Source organism: Argentina silus (assembly GCF_951799395.1).
Source record: "Argentina silus genome assembly, chromosome: 10".
NCBI lineage: Eukaryota > Metazoa > Chordata > Actinopteri > Argentiniformes > Argentinidae > Argentina > Argentina silus.
The window spans coordinates 23,116,433-23,138,462 of record NC_139664.1 but is presented as its reverse complement, the minus strand read 5'-3'; the positions used below and the strand labels follow the sequence as shown (position 1 = coordinate 23,138,462).

Below are 22,030 nucleotides of genomic sequence, written 5' to 3'. Positions count from 1 at the left end.
TGGTCAGAGGTCCCAGCTGTTGTCCTGTCAGTATCAGACCATGTGGTCTCTCGTTTGTTCCCTCTCCCTCTCTCAGTCTATCATTTACCATGAGGGTAGAATGTAACATTTCTCTATGATGTATTTGCCTTGTAATAGTTGTATATGTTTACAGTGTTATTAAAGCCTCATTTGATTTATTCTCACTCAACTATTCTTGCTCTAAAACCAACAATTCTCTGCACATAGAGTTAATGAAATTACTTGGAATATTACTATATATAGACATGCTTTGTTATTAAGAATACCTTGTCAAATGTCCTTGCCAACCGTTCATATTGTAACTGTCAACCTATAAGGTGTGTGTGTGTGTGTGTGTGTGTGTGTGTGTGTGTGTGTGTGTGTGTGTGTGTCTGTCTGTCTGTCTGTCTGTCAGTCAGTCAGTCTATCAGTCTGCCTTTCTGTCTGTCTGTGAGAAATGTACAGTAGTTGGGGAAAGTGAATGACTGAATACCATACCATTCAAGTTTGGTCGTGACGGCAAGGCACCTCCGTCCCCCCTGGCAAGGGAATCTAAGACGTCCACCTGTGTAAGCCCTGTGTTAGTCTGGTAAAGACCTGTGTTCTCCAAAAACTCCTCTTGGTCCTGCTCCTCCTCTTCCTCCACCACCACCTCAGGTTGGCTGGGGAAAACATTAACATACAGTAACTCCAATTTCTAATATCTAATCACATACAGTAACTATAGCCTGTTACTAGGAGTTTTTCCTAGTTAAGGAACATGGAAAACTCAGGGCTCTAATAATAACATACTATAAATTGCATACAGTGCCCTTGCGTAAGTAATGGGACAGTGAAGCATTTTTTCATCTTTTGGCTCTACACTCCAGAAGTTTGGATTTGAAATCATACAATTACTATGCGGTTAAAGTAGAGATCCTATTTGATGTTAATTGTGTACATATTGGTTTCACCATTCAGAAATTACACTTTTTAGACATAGTCCCCCCCCATGCAATAACTGCCTGAAGTCTGTGACCCATTGACCGCACCAGACTCTGGGTACCTTCTCTGGTGAAGCTCTGCCAGGCCTGTACTGCAGCCATCTTCAGTTGTTTGTTTTGAGGACGTTTTGCCTGTTCAGCAAATTAAATGCATGTTCAATAGGATTTAAATCTGGAGATTGACTTGGCCAGTTAACAACTTTCCACTTTTTGGCCCTGAAAAACTCCCTAGTTGTTATGCCAGTATGTTTTGGGTCGTTGTCCTGCTGTATGATGAAGCGCTGTCCAATGAGTTTGGAGGCATTTGCTTGTACTTGGGCTGACAAAATATTTCTGTACACTTTACACTTCTGTACACCCCTGTACACAATTCATCCTGCTGCTGCCGTCAGCAGTTACATCATCAATGAAGACAATTTTGTTCGTTCCAGTGCAAGCCATACATGCACAAGCCATAACACCCCCTCAACCGTATTTCACATATAAGGTGGTATGCTGTGGATATTGGGCAGTTCCTTTTTTTCCTCCACACTACTCTTGCCATTATTCTGGTACATATTAATCTTTGTCTCATCTGTCCACAAGAACTTTCCAGAACTCTGCAGGCTCTTTTTGACCATCCTGTTTTTGTGGCTATACAGTTGTTGGTTCTGCTGTAGTTCTGCTGGTGAAATTTTCTGTGGATGGTGTTCTGGGAGTGTTCCTGATCATAATGGCTTCCCAGACTGTCATTGATGCCTCTGTTCTTGACAGACACCAATAGCAGACTCCAAAAGCAAACGAAAGCCTTATGACTGCACAAATGATGTGACAGAACACACCTGACGAACCAGAAACACCTGTCAAGCCAATTGTCCCATCACTTTTGGCTACCGTGAAAAAGGGGGACTATATACAAAGTATTGTAATTTATGAATGGTGAGACCAACATGTACACAAATACCAACTGAGAATCTTTACTTGGACCTCATAGTAATTGTTTTCAAATCCACACTTGTAGGGCCAAAAGAAGAAAAAATGCTCCACTGTCCCATTATTATACCGGGCACAGTTTTCTGAGAGTCTGAACATTTTCTATTGTAGATTTGACTCTCGATTTTAACCCTGCAAAGGATGAATTGCTATGTGAGTTACCATCACGAGCGAAGGGGAGGCTGATTTAGACACAGCAAGTATGAAGTGTTACCATCTGGACACAAGACTTAGGTCAGTACCTCTCAGGACCAAGAGAACTATTTTGTGCCAACATCAATAACACTTTTAAATGAGCATTTTTAAATGAGCACCAAGGAGCCCATAACACAATGAGATAATGGGTCACAACAATCAACCAACAATTGTCCTTACTGTGATTGAACAGGAATATCTTTGTTTCATTCCATGGGATATCTCTGGCATATTCTCCTGTTCACTTATAAAAGTATTACTGTATAACAACTGTTTCTATCAATTGCATTGCTTCTATCAATTGCAATGTATATAGAATTGATTAATGATATTTTACAAAACTATTATTTAAGACCAGTGAGTTACTACGACAACATGTGTCTGTATTTGATAAAGGCAATATAAGTTACCTGTACACAAATATAGCTTGCCCCTGCCCTTCTCCCTGTTTCTCTAGCTGCTCACACGTTTTCTTAAGAGAGGAAGGAGGATACGCGTTCATTCCCCCTAGAGTTGGGAGGAAAGAGTGAGGGGTTTAAGACACAAACAAACACAAACATTTACTTTTGCCATTAACCTAGCTACATCTATGAGAAAGTAATGGTGCTCCTGGGAAACTACCGACTTCAATCTCCCCGACAGCTCCTGAAATCGCACCCTATTGGAAATTATCAAAGTGGGGAACTAAGGTGTCATCCATGAACAATGTTTTTTTGAGTGGCAAATGTCTTAATTTCCTAGTTGCGAGGAGGACTTGAATGCAGCATAAGTCTTGACTGATTAAGGAGCAGGTTAAAAATCCTTACTGCTGAGGACGGACAGGAATGCTCTGAAGAAACGCTGCGCGTAGTCTTGCTCCCCCTCCTTCACCTGTCCAAGATGAAGCAGGTGCTGCTCAGGGGGGAAGCTCGCCAACTCCACCACCTGTGTGCGGTTGTAATGCTTGCCCACAGTGATCACAAACACCGCTAAGCCCTGACACTTAGCCTGCTGGGAAATGTAGTGCAGCTTGGCCCGGTCCCAGTAGGCCGTCTCGGTGCCCACGATAACCAGTACCACTTTACTCTTCCTGGGTCTGAAGGCTTTGAGAAGCACCTCCGTGAGGGCAAACTCCAGGGTCTGGCCCAGCGCTGAGGCCCCCCCTTGCTGCTGCATGCTCTGGAGAAGGTGCCTCTTCATCATGGTGTGGTCCTGGTAGCGTTGCAGGTCAAACTCAAGCTTGGCACCCTGGGCGGCCTGGGGAGCCTGGGTGTAGAGTGAGCCGCTCTGCTGGAGGAGGGCCACCCTGGCTTTGCTGTCGGCTCGGCCGGGCTGGGGGCTCACAGCAAGCTGCTCCACCACCGAGCCCAGGAGCTGCTGGACACCTGCATACTGGTCAGCTTGAATCTCCCGCGAGTCATCCACCACCACAGCCAGGTCCATGTCAACCGCCTGGGGCCCCGGGGGATCCTTGATGCTGGCGCATACCACGTCTGGACTGCAGGGGTCTGAGGGATCAGGAAACCAAAGATCAGACAAAAACTCAGAAATCAAGAAGATCTTTCACTGCTGCATCAACTCTTAAGACTGGGTTATACTTTGTACCCACTAAACAGATCTTTAATTGCACAAAAGTAATGGAAGGTCACCAAAAGAAAACACTACATATACAGGAAGGGCATTTAACATGTTTGGAATAACGCAATTTGCATGGATACAGTGTTCATTTAGGATTGCATAAATGATTACCACCTGGACATTCTAAAAAGAGATGTTTTGAGATAATTCCTCATGCAAGTAAGTAATAGAGTACACTTTGCACATTTGAGCACTGTTTGGCAGACCAAAAATGTCATCCATTACGTGAACAAATGTACATTAGGTCAGACTTTAAAAGGTTCATACTTGTGCAAAGATATCGCTGGGGTACAGTGGCAGTAAACTAGTCTTCTCCAAAAATTTTATTTTAGTTGTTTCACCTCGGTAATACAGCCATCAGGGGGCATTGTTGAGCAAATAATTTATTTTGTGTAAAGAAATTGTGAAACAGTAGGTCATATCTGTGTCTTCACCAATTTGAGAGCTAATATTAATTGTATATTTTAACTTAATTTGTAATTCTTTTTTTTTCATTCTGAATTAACAATAATGGCAGCCTGGATGAATTATGTAGTTTCAGTTTGGAAAAGGAGAAATTATTGTCTGGTTGGGGAAATTTGAAATGATGTCCTTGGATAAACCTTAATTTAGAACAAATCATGAAGACATGGTCACTTCATAAGATAGATGTCAGACATGAAATGTATGTGGCAGTGTGTCAGAGAAATTGCATATTAATTAACTCATAACGATATAATGTTTCTCAGTTGATTCTGTGCATTTCAGCAGTAGGTTATATAGACACAGCGTTTGTGTCATAAATTTTCCGATCTCGGGAACTGCAAGATCTCGTTGAATGTATTTCACATGATTGAAATAAGAGCTTTCATGAATCAATCAAAAAAGGTTTACATGCCCTGTGGAATGACAAGAATAAATCTGACAAGAGCATCAAGGGATAATGTGGGCAGACAGGTGGAGCTAGAAAGAGGGACAGCGAGGAGATCCGCCCTTCTCATATACTGTGATCAGTGAAAGTAAGCTGTCATGTTGACATGCTTTTATTCATATTATTCTGTGGGCTATAGCCTAATATATACAATATCCAACAAGTCATTTGTAGTTGTCTGTCGGTATTTTACTGTTCTGTTTCGCCCTTGTCCGTCATATCATGTATCATAGTTGGCTACAAATGAATAACTTTCATATAGGTGTCATATCATTGCTGTAGCCTTGGACGGTGCTTGATATGTGTGACATTCATGATCTGTAGGCTACAGATTTTCCACTTACAACAAGCTCAAATCGTTTCCCATTAACAAACAAAGCGTGATAATTTATCTAGCCACTAGACAGTCTTTCAGAGATAACATTTTAATGCTGAGTACAATCCAGGCCCACTCCTCCCCTAGAACAATAAAGTTCTTCCTTTAACGAATTCCGATAGCTCTTCGAAGATTGACATGCCAACATTGATTTTACTGTAGACAAAATGTTCTATATCCACAACAATTTGGTTGTGTTAATTTATGCATTTCAAATTATTTTGTGAAGAGTGGGCTTTAGGAGTAGTCTAACCAGTGCGATATCTAGTCTACCAGAGCGCTAGTTGCTATCTGTATATTAAGGAGTTATGCTCTCTATGACAACTGCATCGTAACATGGCAACATACAGTGCATTCGGAAAGTATTCAGACTACTTATTTTTCCGCATTATGTTATGTTATGTGTCTTATTCGAAAATGGATTAAATTAATTTTTTCCTCATCAATCTACACACAATACTCAATAATGACAAAGTGAAAACAGGTTTTTAGAAATTGCTGCTAATTTGTTAATAATGGAAATATCACATTTACATAAGTTTTCAGACCCTTTACTCAGTACTTTGTTGAAGCATCTTTGGCAGCGATTACAGCCTTGAGTCTTCTTGGGTATGACACTACAAGCTTGGCACACCTGTATTTTGAGTTTCTCCCATTGTTCTCTGCAGATCCTTCAAGCTCTGTCAGGTTGGATGGGGAGCTCAGTTATTTTCAGGTCTCTTCAGAGATGTTTGATAGGGTTCAAGTCCGGGCTCTGCCTGGGCCACTCAAGGACATTCAGAGATTTGTCCCGAAGCCACTCCTGCATTGTCTTGGCTGTGTGCTTAGGGTCATTATCCTGTTGGAAGGTGAACCTTCGCCCCAGTCAGATGAGCGGTGCCTGGCTTCCTCCAGACGTGACGCTTGGCATTCAGGCCAAAGAGTTCAATCTTGGTTTCATCAAACCAGAGAATCTTGTTTCTCATGGTCTGAGAGTCCTTTAGGTGCCTTTTGGCAAACTCCAAGCAGGCTGTCATGCGCTTTTTACTGAGGAGTGGCTTCCGTCTGGCCACTCTACCATAAAGGCCTGATTGGTGATGCTGCAGAGATGGTTGTCCTTCTGGAAGGTTCTCCCATCTCCACAGAGGAACTCTGGAGCTCTGTCAGAGTGACCATTGGGTTCTTGGTCACCGCCCTTCTCCCCCTATTGCTCAGTTTGGCCAGGTGGCCTGCTCTAGGAAGAGTCTTGGTGGTTCCAAACTTCTTCTACTTAAGAATGATGGAGGCTACTGTGTTCTTGAGGACCATCAATACTGCAGAAATGTTTTTGTACCCTTCCCCAGATCTGTGCCTCAACACAATCCTGTCTCTGAGGTCTATGGATAATTCCTTCGACCTCATAGCCTGGTTGGGACCACAGGTGTGTGATGTTCCAAATCATACCGTTCCAAATCATGTCCAATCATGTCCAAATCATGTCCAATTGAATTTACCACAGGTGGCCTCCAATCAAATCGTAGAAACATCTTAAGGATGATCAATGGAAACAGGATGCACCTGAGCTTAATTTCGAGTGTCATAGCAAAGGGTCTGAATACTTATGGAAATGTGATATTTTGAATAATTTAGCAAATATTTCTAAAAACCTGTTTTGGCTTTGTCATTATGGGGTATTGTGTGTAGATTGATGAGAAAAAAATAATTTAATCTATTTTAGAATAAGGCTGTAACATAACAAAATGTGGAAAAAGTGAAGGGGTCTGAATACTTTCCGTATGCACTGTACATAGGCTAACATTAGACAGATCACAGAACCATGATGAACATCTCTCTGCTGCAATAAGTTAGGCGATCACAATGATGAGGGTTCAGTAATTTATACAGACAGAACAAACTCTCTTTTCAAATGCCGGTGATGGGCAGCGAATTACAAAATAGTGGGCGAATGTGTGGGGGAAGAAGTGGGGGAGGCTGTGGAGTGACGGAAGGTGAGCGAATTTGTCAGCAACTCTAGGCTGATGTCACAATCATCTTCTGCTGTCCTATATAAGTTGTTATCATTAAGCGTCACAATAGGCTCTCACAATAGGCTGTGAACATTCTATTTGTCAGCTAGGGAGCAGGTTGCCCTCCAACTGATAAACGCATTGAAAACGCTGTGTTATTTATCAAATAAAACTATTGTCTGATGTAATATGGTTTTAGCCAGTCAGAACAGATTTCCCATGAGTCGATAAAGTCGCATTGGCCTCTCTACATAAATTCAACATGAAAAATCTAACTCAAGCTCAGAAGATTACATTTCATGGAAAGAACAAGAATAGATAGATTTTAATTAATTAAATAATTAACAATAATTCATTTTAATTAACAAATAAAACAAAAGCACAGCCAGTAAAAACAAAAACAAAAATAGTTAAAGATTAAAAGCAAGTTTAAAAAAAAGGGTTCCGGGGGAATCGTTTGAAGGAGGAAAGCATGCTGGATTCTTTGATGTGCTTTGGGAGAGTGTTCCAAAGTGGAGGAGTGCGGGCTACAGTGGAAAAAGCCTGGTCCCCCAGGTCCAGTGTTTCGTCCTGGTGATGAGGAAAAGGAGGTTGGCATCAGCTGACCAGAGACAGCGGGTAGGGGTGTGGTGGAGGAGGAGGTCAGAAAGGTAGGAGGGTGCCATGTTGTTGAGGGCTTTGTAGGTGGTGAGGAAAATATTAAACTGAATCCTAAATCGGACTGGGAGCCAGTGAGGGTTTTGGAGGACTGGAGTGATGTAACAAACAGGCATGTTCTTATCTGAACTCGCCACACACAGATGTGAATCCACAAGGCTAGTTTTCAAGGCTGTACTCCTTGCATTTTCCTTATCTAGTTTTGTAATAATATCTCTGTTTGTGCTGCTCTTAGTCAGTCAGTCAGCCTACAGCACTACTCTGATCCATACTCGAGTGTGACTTATTCTCTATCTGTGTTCACTGTTTGACTAACAATAAATACCACTAAGACAGTTGTCTGTTTCTCTCCAAGAATTTATTAAACTCGGTTTGATTTATAATAGCAGAACGTGATTAAAAGGACTACAGATGGGATGGAGTCAAAGTAAACATTCCGCAACTGTTCTGCCAGACCAAAAGGTCTCACATAAATCACCATTGTGTGTATTCATGATGAATAAATATCCTGGAAGTTGTAACCAACTACCAGAATGGGAGAAATTGGGTTTTCCAAAAGGAGGAAGTTTTAGTGAAAGACAGTTGACCCAGTTAAAGGCAAGGTTGGAACAAGAAGAAAAAACTAGAGAAGAAAAGTGTGAGTCATTGCCAAAGAAACAGAATTTAAGGCAGATTGGAAGGCATTTGGTATGTGGAAGGAGGAAAGTATGATAAGAGAAAGACAGAGGAATAGGGGGGAGGTGAGGAAAGAACAGAAGGATAATGGCAAGTCAGAGAAAACACATCCAACACCCACTAACAAACTATCCCTTTTCTCTGTTAAACCCTGGGCAAGTGGACCACGACCTGGACTCCTGCCCGCCGCCACCGTACCTGGTTATCCCAGGGGCCCCCGCCAACCCTCCACCTGGTCCAGCCCCACAGCAGGGACAGCAACAACCCCAAGCGACCCATCCACAGCCCCCACGGACCCAGGTCCTACTGGCACCGGCTCCACCAACTACACAAAAAAGTGTAGTTCACTCACTGGGGGAGAGACCTGGAGAACTTTTGCAAAGACTTCAGGCCAACCTTTAGAGAACTCCAGAGAGTGCAAAATTTTGGCCCAAACTACCACCGCGATAGGCCAGTATTTACCACAGAAAGATTCTAACTAAGGCTGAGTAGACTGTTGAATAGTCAACACAATACAGGGAGGCGATAACAGCAGTTAAGGAGGCAGACCGCATTCCCGACTCCACAAAACATGATGGGCCTGGAGTCGATGAACCTACGCCAGGATGAGAAAGTTGGCAGTTTCCTATCCCGCCTAATGGAAGCCTTCGACCAACACAGCGGTCTGGAAGCTCCACCAGAAATGGGCAGACCTCCATATTTAGCTTATGAGGTAAATCTGAAGAACCTGTTCATGTCACGAATGCTATCACACCTGTCCACCGCATGCAAACAATCATGCATAACATAGAAAACTTGTTCCCTGTCTGACATCTTACAACATGCTGAACACGCCAAAGATGTCCATCAAAGACAGGAAGAACAAAAGAAACAGAAGAGACAAAGCAAGCTGGAATAAGCCCAACTAACCATGTTCCAGGCTTTAACAGACAAAGGTCGTACTGACCGAGAAATGTCTAATTCGTTCCAGTTGGTAAAATATAGCCCACTCTCTCTACTATACGTGTATGAATGGCAATTCGTCCCTTCACCCCTCGTACATATTGCAGAGGACCTTATGTCCCTCTGACAGTAACAACAAAATCTGATTAAAGACCATGCCTGAAACATTACCCACATAAGCAGGAAGCCATAGATGGCATAACACTGGTGTTTGCTTAAAGTTGGGATTATAGTCCCATGCGATGACTCACCAGTGCACACTTCCGGTGAAGAAAATTAGAGATGAGGGGCAACCCACAGAATGGCAATTTGTGCAGGACCTGCAGCGGTCCACTCACTCGCACCAGAAATGTCAAACCCACACACCATTCTGTCACTCATCCCACCGGATTTTTCTGTTGTAGATCTGGCTAATGTGTTCTTCTCAATCCCGGTCAACTCCAAAAGTCAATTTTGGTTCGCATTTTTTTTTACCCAAAAATGGCCATAAGGCTAGCCTATCAAAACTACAATTTGTCAATACATCTGTGACTTATCTGGGACATGTGATCACAGCAGAGGGCAAATCTCTCTCTCCTAAAAGAGTTGACACAATTCAAAAGGTACCTAAACCACAGACAAAGAAACAAATGATGAGTTTCTTAGGTATGACATCATATTGTAGACAATGGCTAGCTAACTACTCAGAGAGAGAGGCCCTCCTCTCAGCTATGGTACACGGCAAACAATTGGCTGCGCATGATAAAATAACATGGACCCCTGAAGCAGAAAGAGCATTTCTCGACTTAAAAACTGCACTTAGTAACACCCCGACATTGGGCTTGCCGAGTCCAAAGAAACCATTTATGCAGTGTGTGGATCAAAAGGGAGGTTATGCAACATCTGTTTTGTGTCAGACACATGGTAACAAACTGCAACCTGTTGCTTATTTCTCAACAAAGCTGGATCCAGTAGCAGCAGGTCTTCCTTTCTCTTTTCTGCAGAAAACATTGCACTTGTCAGCACAAAGATGGTGAAGATATCATATGTGCCTGTTGGAAATGGCAAATGTCACAGTAAAAAGATGTACAGTACTTAACCCAGCTACCCTTATGCTAACAGAGGAAGACCGTGAACCACATAATTGCATTTCTGTGCTTGACACTGAGTTTTTCCCCACGCCGATACCAAATGCAGACATCGAGTTGTTCGTAGACAGCTCAGCTTCCAGGGATGAGCATGGTGTTAATCAGGTTGGACAGGCAAAAGACAAGATAGTAAATATCTACACAGACTCTCGATATGCATTTGGTGTTGTGCATGACTTTGGGGCACTGTGGCGCCATAGAGGCTTTCTCACATCCTCTGGGAAACCAGTGGCCCACCATAAATTAGTATCAGAGCCGCTTGATGCTATTATGTTGCCGTCTAAAGTTTCTGTAATGAAATGTGAAGCTCACACTAACGCCTCTGACCCCATTTCTACAGGAAACGCCTCAGCCGACGCTGCAGCAAAGGCGACTGCAGAAAACGGCAACGTGTTCCACGTCATGCTCACCCCATCTAATGAAATCAACCCATATGCTGATCTTCCCATACTACAACAGTTAGCCTCACCCTCAGAGAAGACCCTTTGGCAACGCTCAAGTGCTAAATTCGTTGATGGCGTCTGGTTAGGCCCAGACTTTAAACCATGTTTGCCACGCGTTCTCTTCCCCTTTTATGCTAAGGTAACGCATGGAAGAGATCACGTGGGCAAAGGGAGACTGTGTGCAGCTTTTCGACTTATGCAGCTGATTTTTGCAGAAGGTGCCTCACTTGTGCTGCGCACAATGCTGTGGGAACCCCTAAGGTTGCACAGCAAGGTCATCCCACCCCTGATGGGCCATTTGAAACTTGGATGATGGATTTCATTGAGTTATCACCATGTGAGGGCAAATGCTACTGTCTGGTGTTGGTTGATATGATCAGCAAATGGGTTGAAGTTTTTCCCACCTCCAAACCAGATGCAGGTGCAGCGGCAAAAATCCCGTGCAGCTGAGCAGTGACAATGGACTTACAATGGAGTGGGGGAACCGTGGAACGAGAAAACAGCACTGTCAAAGCAAAATTAAGAAAATGTTGTGAGGATACAGGTATGACGTAGATTAAGCACTACCCTTAGTGCTGTTCCACATGCACACGCGAATTAGAAACAAGTACAGTCTGAGTCCTTAGAGAATTAGAGCAAATGTTACTCTAGACTCTAATGCCTATGAAAGTGATATGATGGACTATTGTGTGAATCTGTCAGCCTCTCTCTCAGCTCTACACTCACAGGTAAAAGCAGCCCTGCCAACTCCGGCTGATGCAACACAACACGAGCTGAAACCAGGTGACTGGGTACTCATCAAGGACCAGAGACGGAAACATTGGAAGCAGCAACGATACGTTGGGCCCTACCAAGTCCTCTTGACCACGCACACAGCTGTGAAGGTTGAGGGGAAGGCCACTTGGGTCCACACCAGCCACTGCAAGAGACTCCCCACCCCGTATGGCACACACCATTGATGGCAGCCGCATACACCCACACGGAAACAATAAGCAACGTTGAAGGAACTGAATGTATATACATGTTAACCGTTTGATAAATGTCACTTTTAGTTTCTTTTAGTTTGTCATAAATGACAAAAAGGGAGAATGCGTGAAGGAAATTTACGAATGTATCCTTAGATGACCTTAATATCTGTAAGGAAAAAAGAAAAACAACTCCTAATATGATAATGTGACAAACAGGCAAGTTCCTATCTGAACTCGCCACACACAGATGTGAATCCACAAGGCTAGTTTTCAAGGCTGTATTCCCTGTTCTCTGCACCAAATGTATTAATGCTTTGTATGAACTTTCCTTATTTAGTTTTGTATTAATATCTCTGTGTTTGTGCTGCTCTTAGTCAGTCAGTCAGCTACAGTGCTACTCTGATCCATACTCGAGTGTGACTTATTCTGTATCTGTGTTTGCTGTTTGACTAACAATAAATAACACAAAGACAGTTGTCTGTTTCTCTCCAAGAACGTATTAAACTCAGTTTGATTTCCACCACAGTGGGCAGCTGAGTTCTGAACGTGTTGGAGTCTGTTGAGGACTCAAATAGAACACTGTTGCAGTAGTCCAGTAGTATTAGCCATGTGTTTGACATGAGGTTCAAGTGAGAGGATGGAGTCCAAGATGACACCAAGGTTACAGACCTGGCTTGATGTGGTGACTGTGAAGCCATCAATGTTGAGGGTGAAGTCTTGGAAAGAGTGGGAGAGGGACCAACAAGTGTGATTTCTGATTTGTTGCAGTTCAGTTTGAGGAAGTTGCATTGCATCCAGGACTTGATGTCAGCAAGACAGTTAGCAAGGGTGGAGTGAGTGGCTGGAGTGTAGTTTTGGTGGTGAGGTAAAAACTAAATAAGCAAGTATAAATCCAAGAAAGTAAATGTTTTAAAGGTGCAGCACATACACATTTCGCTTTGTTCTGTGGCCACACTGGAAATTGAAACGTAAATATGTCAAAAATATTATAGCGGCAAATATGTGTATATCCTTCTGAATGACTCAACCATCCATGAGATCAAAATTATAGTTGTTTAACAGACAGTATTTGCTTACAATTACATTGTTTACAAACAATGGAGTAAAACAAGCTTACTGTATTTTGGATTCTGATGAGGTAAGACAGTTGAAATAAGCTAAGACAGTTGAACTGAAGCCTTTCAGCATTTCAAGTTATATTCGTCAAGAATCAATTGTTATACAGTGCCCTGTGTAAGTAATGGGACAGTGAAGCTTTTTCTGGCTCTACACTCCAAAAGTTTGCATTTGAAATAAAGCAATTACTATGAGGTTAAAATGTGTGTACATATTGGTTTCACCATTCAGAAATTACAACACTTTTTTTAACACCCCCTATTTTACGGTACCCAAAAGAAATGGGGCAATTGGCTGCTTCATCAGGTGTGTCCCGTCACATCATTTGTGCAGTCATAAAAGAGCTGTCAAATGTCTAGTATTGATTCTAAGCTTTACGTTTGCCTTTGGAGTCTGCTATTGGTGTCTGTCAACATGAAGACCTAAGAGAAGGCAATAAAATATCAGAGAAAATGTATCAGCAATACAAGCCTTTTTTTTTCTCCATACTTTACTCTTGCCATCATTCTGGTCCATGTTCATCTTTGTCCCATCTGTCCACAAGACCTTTTCCAGAACTCTGTAGGCTCTTTTAGGTACTTTTTAGCAAACTGTGGCCATCCTGTTTTTGTGGCTAACTAGTGATTTGCACCTTGCAGTGTAACCTCTGTAGTTCTGCTGGTGAAGTCTTCTATGTATGTTAGTCTCTGATACATTCATGCCTACCCCATGAAGAGTGTTCCTGATCTGTGGGACAGTTGTTTTGAGGTTTTTCTTAATCATGGTGAGCATTCTTCAATCCACTGCAGAAGTCTTCCTTGGCCTACCAGGCCGTTTCCATTTCTGAGCTTTCTTTCCTTTTAATGATGTTCCAAAATGTTGATTTTGGTAAGTTTAAAGTTTTGCCTAAGTATCTGATAAAAAAAAATCCGATTTTTCTGCCTCATAATGGCTTCCCTGACTTTCATTGATGTCTCTTTGGTCCTCATATTGACAGACATTAATAGCAGACTCCAAAGGCATACGCAAAGCGTAGAATCAATACATTGAGAGCTCTCTTATGACTGCAGAAATGATGTGACGGAATACATCTGATGAACGAGAAACACCTGTCAAGCCACCTGTCCCATCACTTTTGGGTACCCTGAAAAAGGGATGCATAAAAAGTGTTGCAATTTCTGAAAGATGAAACCAGAATCTCTACTTTAACCTCATAGTAATTGTTTGATTTCAAATCCAAACTTTTGGAGTGGAGAGCCAAAATAAAATTACTCAAATACTGTAGTTGTGCCCCCTTAGAAATGTCATGCACATTTAAGGCGGATCACTATGATCATATAATCCAATATCAAGGTACTGTAATTAAAAAGGAAATATATAATAAATATATAACTCTGAATTTCGAGCAAATCATTAATTGATGTCAATAGTATAATAGCACAAAAATGTGAGTTAAGTGTGATCTCACGCCATTTGTGCTTACCGTAGCAGATTACACATTGTTTGACTCTTCTCAGTTCAGCAGTCTGGTCCTGTGATCTATCCAACACAGTGAAGATGGAGCTGCCTGTGTCATCAGCCTGCGCCACAAGAAAGCCACAACAGTTGTTTAGAAAATGCAATCTATTTGCCTTTCCTAACCAGTTCCAGTGGCATTTTAACAGTTCTATTTCCTTCATATGACTTGGTAAAAAAGGAATTCTCGCCAGCCTTTGTAGTTCATACCTCAAATGCCCGGCGAACTTCAGGGGCGTTCTTGAGGGCAATGACAGCAGGGACAATATTTAGGGCCTTAAACTCCATTGCTGCGGTGACAATTGCCGAGGAGTCCTGTGAGGGTCCGTTGGTGAGGAAGACCGCCACCTTCCTCATTGTCACTGCTTGCCGAACGCGTTTAAAGACGTTGCGCGCCACGTAGAGCATGGCTGCCCCAAGGTTACGCCGATTCGCTGTTCGCTCCAGGGCGATGTTCTGAACGGCCTCCATCAGCTGCTTTTTGCTGCGGTAGTCTTGGAAACGGATCACATACTTAGTGTTGGCACTGTAGGCAACCACTGCGACCCGAGCTCCTGTCGGGCAGTTGCTCTCAGCAATGGAGATGTCGTCCAATAGGGAGAGGAGGGTGGAGCGCATCCTCTCAAACGCGGACGGGGTCATATCCTCTGACATGTCCAGGGCGATGACCAGCTCTGTGGGGTAAGCTGGGCACTCAGACCGACCTAGAGAGAGAGAGAGAGAGAAAGAGAGAGAGAGAGAGAGAAGCAGATAACAATACCTTTTTTCACTGTGGTCAGCTCACTTAGAGTAAGTATCTCACTTCATTACTTTCTCATTACAATTCATCAATAGCACCTGTAACTTTACATATTCAGCTCCTTATTACTTGGCAAAAATCATACACAACAAACATTTATGAGAGCTGATATAGATTTAACTGCATAGAGTTAGATACACCTGGTTAACACCTGATTCGACAGTACAACAAGGACATACTGTAGCTGTAAGACCACTGCCTGCTCTTATCATCCATGAGTAGAGGGGAAAGGGTTAATGGAGCAACATACCTTGGGAGCATGCTGTTTAGGGGAGAGAAACAACATAATTCATAGTTTAGACATAGTTTATCAATAGATTCAACTTTGCTTACAAAAACACACATCTTCTTCCGATTCTAACATTGGAAATTTAGCGATTTGATACTGCTGTACAATCAGTTACACAAAACAAAAGAACTAAGAGCTTACCACAATTATCTCGGATATAAGTGACCAACTGGCAAGCCTAGAGAGAAACAGAAGCCTTACCAAACAGGTCCTAAAAGTAAAAATGTGCAACATAAAGTAAAACGTAGGATCCTGGAGAAAAAAAAGTAGGATCCTGGAGAAAAGGGAGGGATATACATACAGACATAGTTCGTACTCCTGGAGGACCTCTGGGACCCTGGAGAAAAATACAGAATTGGCAATATGATCTGCAACCACCCATCGCCACTTTCTATCCTATGAGCCCTCTTCATTGGTCTCCCTCTCACTTTCCCACAGTCTCATTAAAAAGTGAAAAATACAGAAGGACAGTGGAATTCAGTGAACAGTACAGTTACCCTTGGCTGTTATTACTCTTATCATCATCATGATCATCAACATGAGCATCATGATCATCCTTATCATACAGCAACAGCAGCAAGAGCAGGATCATCATCATCATCATCCATCATCAGCATCATCAGCATCTACTAACCATGTGTCCCATTTGTCCTGTAGTTCCTGGGTCCCCTGGTTCACCTGATCTGCCTGAGTTTCCCTGAATCAATCAAATGATTCAACAACAACATGATCGACATACAGCAGCAGTAAATAACTGTAAATCATAAGTCAACTAAAGTTCTGCTCATCATGCCTGGGGTTTATCTGAATGACACTGTATTACATCTTCTTAGAAATAGCATACCAGTGCACTTCTTAATGGTCATAAACAAGCTATGAAGTATAAGACCCCATTTGGGAAGTGGTGTAGTGCTATACTCAATAATGGGTATGTATGTATCTGTTATCTACAGTATGTCTGTATGCAATATGCATACTTGGTGTGTGTGTGTGTGTGTGTGTGTGTGTGTGTGTGTGTGTGTGTGTGTGTGTGTGTCTGTGTGTGTGTCTGTGTGTGTGTGTGTGTGTGTGTGTGTGTGTGTGTGTGTGTGTGTGTGTGTGTGTGTGTGTATGTGTGTGTGTGTGTGTGTGTGTGTCTCACCCCTCTGCCCCAGTTTCCTTTGGGGCCTGGACCACCTTTGTCTCCAACAGTCCCACTCTCACCCTAACCACCACAAAAACAGAAGAAAGAGAAGAGGAAAACAAGCACAAAGGTTTATTCAAGTCATAAACTAAAGGAACAGTTCACTCCAAAATCAAACCTCTGAATTTGCCTATTGCCAAGATGAGTCGATGATGTATCTTGTGCAGATGTGACAATCCCAAATTAATGGAAAAGATATGCACTATATAACTTCCTGATTTAATTCAGTGCTTATCTTTTCTGTTCATTTGGGCATATACTGCAGTTTGTCCATGTATATGGACTGCGCTCAGAGTAAGGAACCAAATATGTGATTTTCTCATTTTGGTCAACGATCCCTTGTATAATTATTTATTCTAAAATGATAAGAGTGTACAGTCAATCAAAATCAATAACATACCGGTATTCCAGGGTAGCCAGGGAAACCTACTTCTCCCTTTCAAGAAAAAAATTCATAATAAATGACTTGCAATCAAAATGTCTGTCTGTATAACACCATGACAATCATTTGATTTGGATAAACGTAATTTATACAAAGTTTAAATCGTACGTCAAGTAAGGTAGGATTCATCCATTTATAAGTCAGTCAGTAATGTTATCAGTCTTTGAATTATCTGCAGACAACCTTATTTATTTGAGTAGAGTTAGTTGCTCACCTTAATTCCCTTGGGTCCGGGATCTCCGTAGCCGTCTCTGCCATCAAGACCCTGCAATCAAGCAATCGTCTCATATCACTTCACACACACGCATGCACGAACGCATGCACGCACACACACACAGCACACACACACACACACAAATATAGCGTGCCCTTACAAACTATCACTGAGTGCAAAAGGAATGTGTAAAAACACGGCTCTACTTTACCTGCATCCCTCTAGGCCCGAGTGGTCCACTGGCTCCTTTCACCCCGGGATCCCCAGGTTGACCCTGATAGAACGCAGTATGGTATTGTAAAATACTGAGTAATGACTATAAAACATTTAAAGCTATTTTTCATGTTGCTATCTGGAAATCTATTTCATAGTCTTTACTGTATGTTGTTGTAAGTTGCACTGCTACACCTTCTACAGTCTTGAAGAAATGGAAAAATAAATTAATAAATATGACATTGTATTGTATCGTATTTTATCCATCATTCTATTAACACTAGTTTTCAAGTCAGAAGTTTCAGAGTTTACTATTTCCAAAAAGCTTCCAAGGAGGATATTGTATATATTACATGTTGTATTGTATAGTAGGCCTGTTGTATTGTATTGTATTGTATTGTAGGCCTGTTGTAATGTATTGTATTGTATTGTATAGTAGGCTCCAATTTCTATGAGCAAAGTCGGCCATTGTAACTATTTCTAATTGACGCAATGAGATGTAATCCAAGTGGAGTTTCAAATACTGCAACTAGTGTTTGCATAATGTGCAATGCATTTTTAGACTGGTTACTAAAACTCTGGTAGAATAATGATTGTTTTCACAAAAACATTGTTAAATGATAAAAATCATGTTGTTAGGTATTTAATGCTCAAGCAAATTGGAGCCCTTCATTTGTGAACAAAGGACATGAGCAGCTGGGGAACAGTGTAAAGAGGACACAGTAGGTGAAGTCACACACCTTCTGTCCGTTGAGCCCATGAGTTCCAATGGATCCCTTGGATCCCACTGTTCCAGGTTGGCCCTGAGGACAAGTCATTCATATGGCATAATTGTATGAAATGAAACTAGCTATAGAAATAGGTATCTTAAGCCTGGAGTTTTTCATGACCACATGACCTGCCCAGGCCACAGGTCCCAGCCCTGCTGAAATCAACATTCTAATCAAGTCATTTCAATGGAGGTTAGACCCCCATGTTGTAATAATATCCATTCATAATACAATTTGCAACTGGAATAAACTGCTGTACAGCAACTCCTGTACAATCAAATGACAACATATTACATCACAAAGGCAGCATACCAGGGCAACCGTAATGGGAAAAACATATGAAATAGACTTGTACCTGATAAGTGTGTAAAGGTTGTAACGTAGAACCTGCCACTTCAATTATGCTTTCACAGAAGAAGCCAACACAAACAAACAATAAGTACATAACTGCTCCTACTTGTTACCCAGTTGCTTGATAAAGAACACATTACACTACATTATTCTACTACTGTATACTGTACTTTATAAGGCCTATGAGTGATGTTAAAGGTGGCAGATCAATTTGAAAGTGCTACTGTGACCAACTGCGATAGTTGGATGGGATAGAGGGTGAATGGTACATGAACTCACCTGAGGTCCAGGTAGGCCCATCACACCCCTGGGTCCAGGCTGGCCTCTCACTCCTCTCCCCCCCTTGAGAAATGTTCATATGTTTTATAACGCTGTCAGACCCTGAGAGAGTCACCACACTCACAGCTCAGTTAAAAATATGGCTTGATAAACCATGGAACAGATTTAGGACTTGACAGAAATGTGTGACTCAACGCATGCATTCATAACAGCCGAGAGGATGAATGGGAGAATGAAAAGTCAGCAAGCAGAGTGATGCGTTTTGACATCAAAGATTGTGTATTTCTGTAACAATATTCTGTCCTTGACAATTACCTGTGGTCCAGAAGGGCCAGGGTTCCCTGGAAGTCCTACGGTGCCTGGATCTCCACTAGATCCCTGGTGGCAAACACATGTATAGAACACACACACGCGCACGCACGCACGCACACACGCACGCACGCACGCACGCACGCACGCACGCACGCACACACAAAATGTCCAAAAGGTGGAAATCGATAATACATGAAGTAGCAGTCTCTGATGTCACTGTACCTTGAGACCAGGTGGACCTCTTCTTCCTGGAGGACCCTACAGAAGCAGCAGTTGGAACGTTATCATCACTGTTTACAACTGACCCAAATATGGTATAATATAATCAGTGGTATAGAAAGAGAATGCAACACTAGCAGTTAGCTGCGATCCAAGCCTTTTACAGTAAGGTGATGAAATGAAAACTCTCTTACTCTGTGTCCATTGACTCCGCCCTCTGCCTGAAGTCCATCCGCTCCTGCCTCTCCCTGTGGGTATGGGAACGATGAGAGAGAAAGTGTGAGAGAAATTAAGAGTTTCATTCCAAAATGCGATATAGGCCTTTTTTGACAGGTTACATTTAGCATAACAAAATGGAAAATAATCTTCAAGAATATTATTATTATTATGTAAACAACTAATAGTTACTGTGCTTTTTCTCATATTTATCATAAAGGCTTTTTATTTCATGACAATGCATGACAATGTACATTTTTTAAAATAGCGGCGTTATGCACCGGTGAGTGTGTACGTATGTGCACACGCATATTTGTGTGTGTGTGCGTGTGTGTGAGAGAGAGAGAGAAAAAGAGAGAATCAGAACAGAAGTGCCATTAACCAAAACATAAACCTAGAGTTATTGTTTGTAAGTGCGGTAAAACATCACATCTCTGTATTCACACTTTAAGTCCCACTCAGTGATTTCTGCATACCGGGTCACCAATGAATGAAACAAATACATTATAGCCCCTTTTTTCTATGACATGTATGTAGGGGTATGTATCATTATTTGAACATTTCTAAACATTTTGCAGTTGCTTTTTCAGTTGGAAGTTAAAAAACCCCCACTAACAAATCGTTTTCTTCCCTTTCTCTAGCGTTGTTTTTGGCACTTATGTTGTACTTGTGATGACTGTGATGTATAGTTGAGTTACTTACTTAAAAAAAAGACTCTGCTCTGGATAAGTGTGTCTGCTAACTGACTAAAATGTCAAATGTAAAATTACGGCAAGTTCAATTACTAGACACTAGATGCAGGAAACAATAGAGCATATGATGAGTATGAGCGGTCGTATCTTGATTAGGTGCATTGTTGGTTAACAGGCAGAAGGTCCACCTGACCACATATCTGAAATAAGCTTATAATCTTTACTCATTGGAGAGTGTAAAGCAAACTGTTCTAAGATCAGCACATTCCAGTGACTGGACTGTAGCCAACCATGTAACATACCGGTAACCCTGGGTTTCCACTTTCGCCTTTCGGCCCCTGAACTGTGCTGTCCACTCCAGAGTCTCCCTAAAAGAACAAGAGAAAGACAGCAGTTCAGCTAAAGAAAACACTTTGCCGTAAATTGTAAATTGTACATTTTGTATTTCAAAATGTTTATGGATGAGACACTAAGGGTGTTCCTTTACTGAAACCTACCGTAGTAAATTGGATAATGCAGGTTTGCCTCATTGCTAACAACATTGTGATCAACCTCTGTTTTAAACACCTGACATCCACCTATCATAGTGAACTGCTTAAATGGTAACAGCAGAATGAACGGTAAGCAAGCCATAAGGTTGTCATACTTAACTAACCTCTGCCTACCTCTTTCAAACCATGTAAGCTTGTGAAAACTAATAAAATATTATTGAAAACAAGATCATGTATTCAACAGGCTTATGTAACAAGATAATGTAATCAATGTATTCATACAAGATAATGTATTAAACTCTCCAACAGTATCTCTGTATCAACTCTCCTTTTTCTACTGCAGTGAATCACTGATGACAAAAGTATTTTTTCCTCACCCCAGAAATACACTGAGACAAGTGATATCAGATATATAATTCAACCAGCACATAGGAAAACATTCTTAGATCTTAAGGAGTAATTTTGGTTCGGTGTGAGACCTAGAACAATATAATAATAATAATAATAATAATAATAATAATAATAATAATAATAATAATAATAATAATAATAATTGTATTGAACCTTTATTTAACCAGATACAGTAACCCTTTTGCAAGGGCGAACTTGAACACCATGGAAAAAATTAAAGGTTAAGGTACTGTATCTGACTGTTCAGACCAAGGTACGCTGCGCCATAAGACCACCTTAGCCCACTAAGCTAACGCCTACGCATTCATACCAGTTTTCTTTGCACAGTCAATGGAGCCTGTACATCAGTTTTAGATTACTTTTCTTTGTAACTTACAGGGTCACCTCTTAGTCCACGTTGTCCTTTCACTCCTTGCTCTCCCCTAATGCCCCTGTTGCCCTGCAAGAGAAACCCCGTCAAGAAAGATTTAGATTAGAGGTGAAAACTAAAAAGGTGAAAGGCAATGATTCACATGCATGGTAGGCCATAAGAACATCACAGATAAATATATTATAGTGCTTACATGTGCATGTACAAATTAGGTTACAGTAAGTACTGTTGAATATAAGGGAATGAGGTATGGGCAAAGCATGAGTAAATAATAAGAACATTTCAGGCATATTTAGATAAAATATGAACACCATATAAG

At 41.6% G+C, this 22,030-nt stretch overlaps 1 protein-coding gene across 3 annotated transcripts in view; it reads right to left on the bottom strand.

The window, feature by feature from the left end:
- Positions 1 to 22,030, bottom strand: part of col6a4a (collagen, type VI, alpha 4a) — a 58,583-nt gene that overhangs the window by 7,871 nt on the left and 28,682 nt on the right. For all 3 annotated transcript variants that reach the window (XM_083678862.1, XM_083678863.1, XM_083678864.1), the window contains exons 20-39: positions 21,718 to 21,780; positions 20,742 to 20,807; positions 19,726 to 19,779; positions 19,535 to 19,570; positions 19,316 to 19,378; positions 19,001 to 19,063; positions 18,341 to 18,403; positions 17,599 to 17,661; positions 17,388 to 17,438; positions 17,132 to 17,167; positions 16,690 to 16,752; positions 16,183 to 16,245; positions 15,850 to 15,885; positions 15,690 to 15,726; positions 15,510 to 15,521; positions 14,671 to 15,164; positions 14,429 to 14,525; positions 2,957 to 3,637; positions 2,561 to 2,657; positions 499 to 662 (exon numbers count right to left, since the gene is read on the bottom strand). In XM_083678862.1, coding sequence (XP_083534988.1) covers positions 499 to 662; positions 2,561 to 2,657; positions 2,957 to 3,637; positions 14,429 to 14,525; positions 14,671 to 15,164; positions 15,510 to 15,521; positions 15,690 to 15,726; positions 15,850 to 15,885; positions 16,183 to 16,245; positions 16,690 to 16,752; positions 17,132 to 17,167; positions 17,388 to 17,438; positions 17,599 to 17,661; positions 18,341 to 18,403; positions 19,001 to 19,063; positions 19,316 to 19,378; positions 19,535 to 19,570; positions 19,726 to 19,779; positions 20,742 to 20,807; positions 21,718 to 21,780 — 2,302 coding nt within the window. The remainder of the gene's footprint in view (positions 1 to 498; positions 663 to 2,560; positions 2,658 to 2,956; positions 3,638 to 14,428; positions 14,526 to 14,670; positions 15,165 to 15,509; positions 15,522 to 15,689; positions 15,727 to 15,849; positions 15,886 to 16,182; positions 16,246 to 16,689; positions 16,753 to 17,131; positions 17,168 to 17,387; positions 17,439 to 17,598; positions 17,662 to 18,340; positions 18,404 to 19,000; positions 19,064 to 19,315; positions 19,379 to 19,534; positions 19,571 to 19,725; positions 19,780 to 20,741; positions 20,808 to 21,717; positions 21,781 to 22,030) is intronic.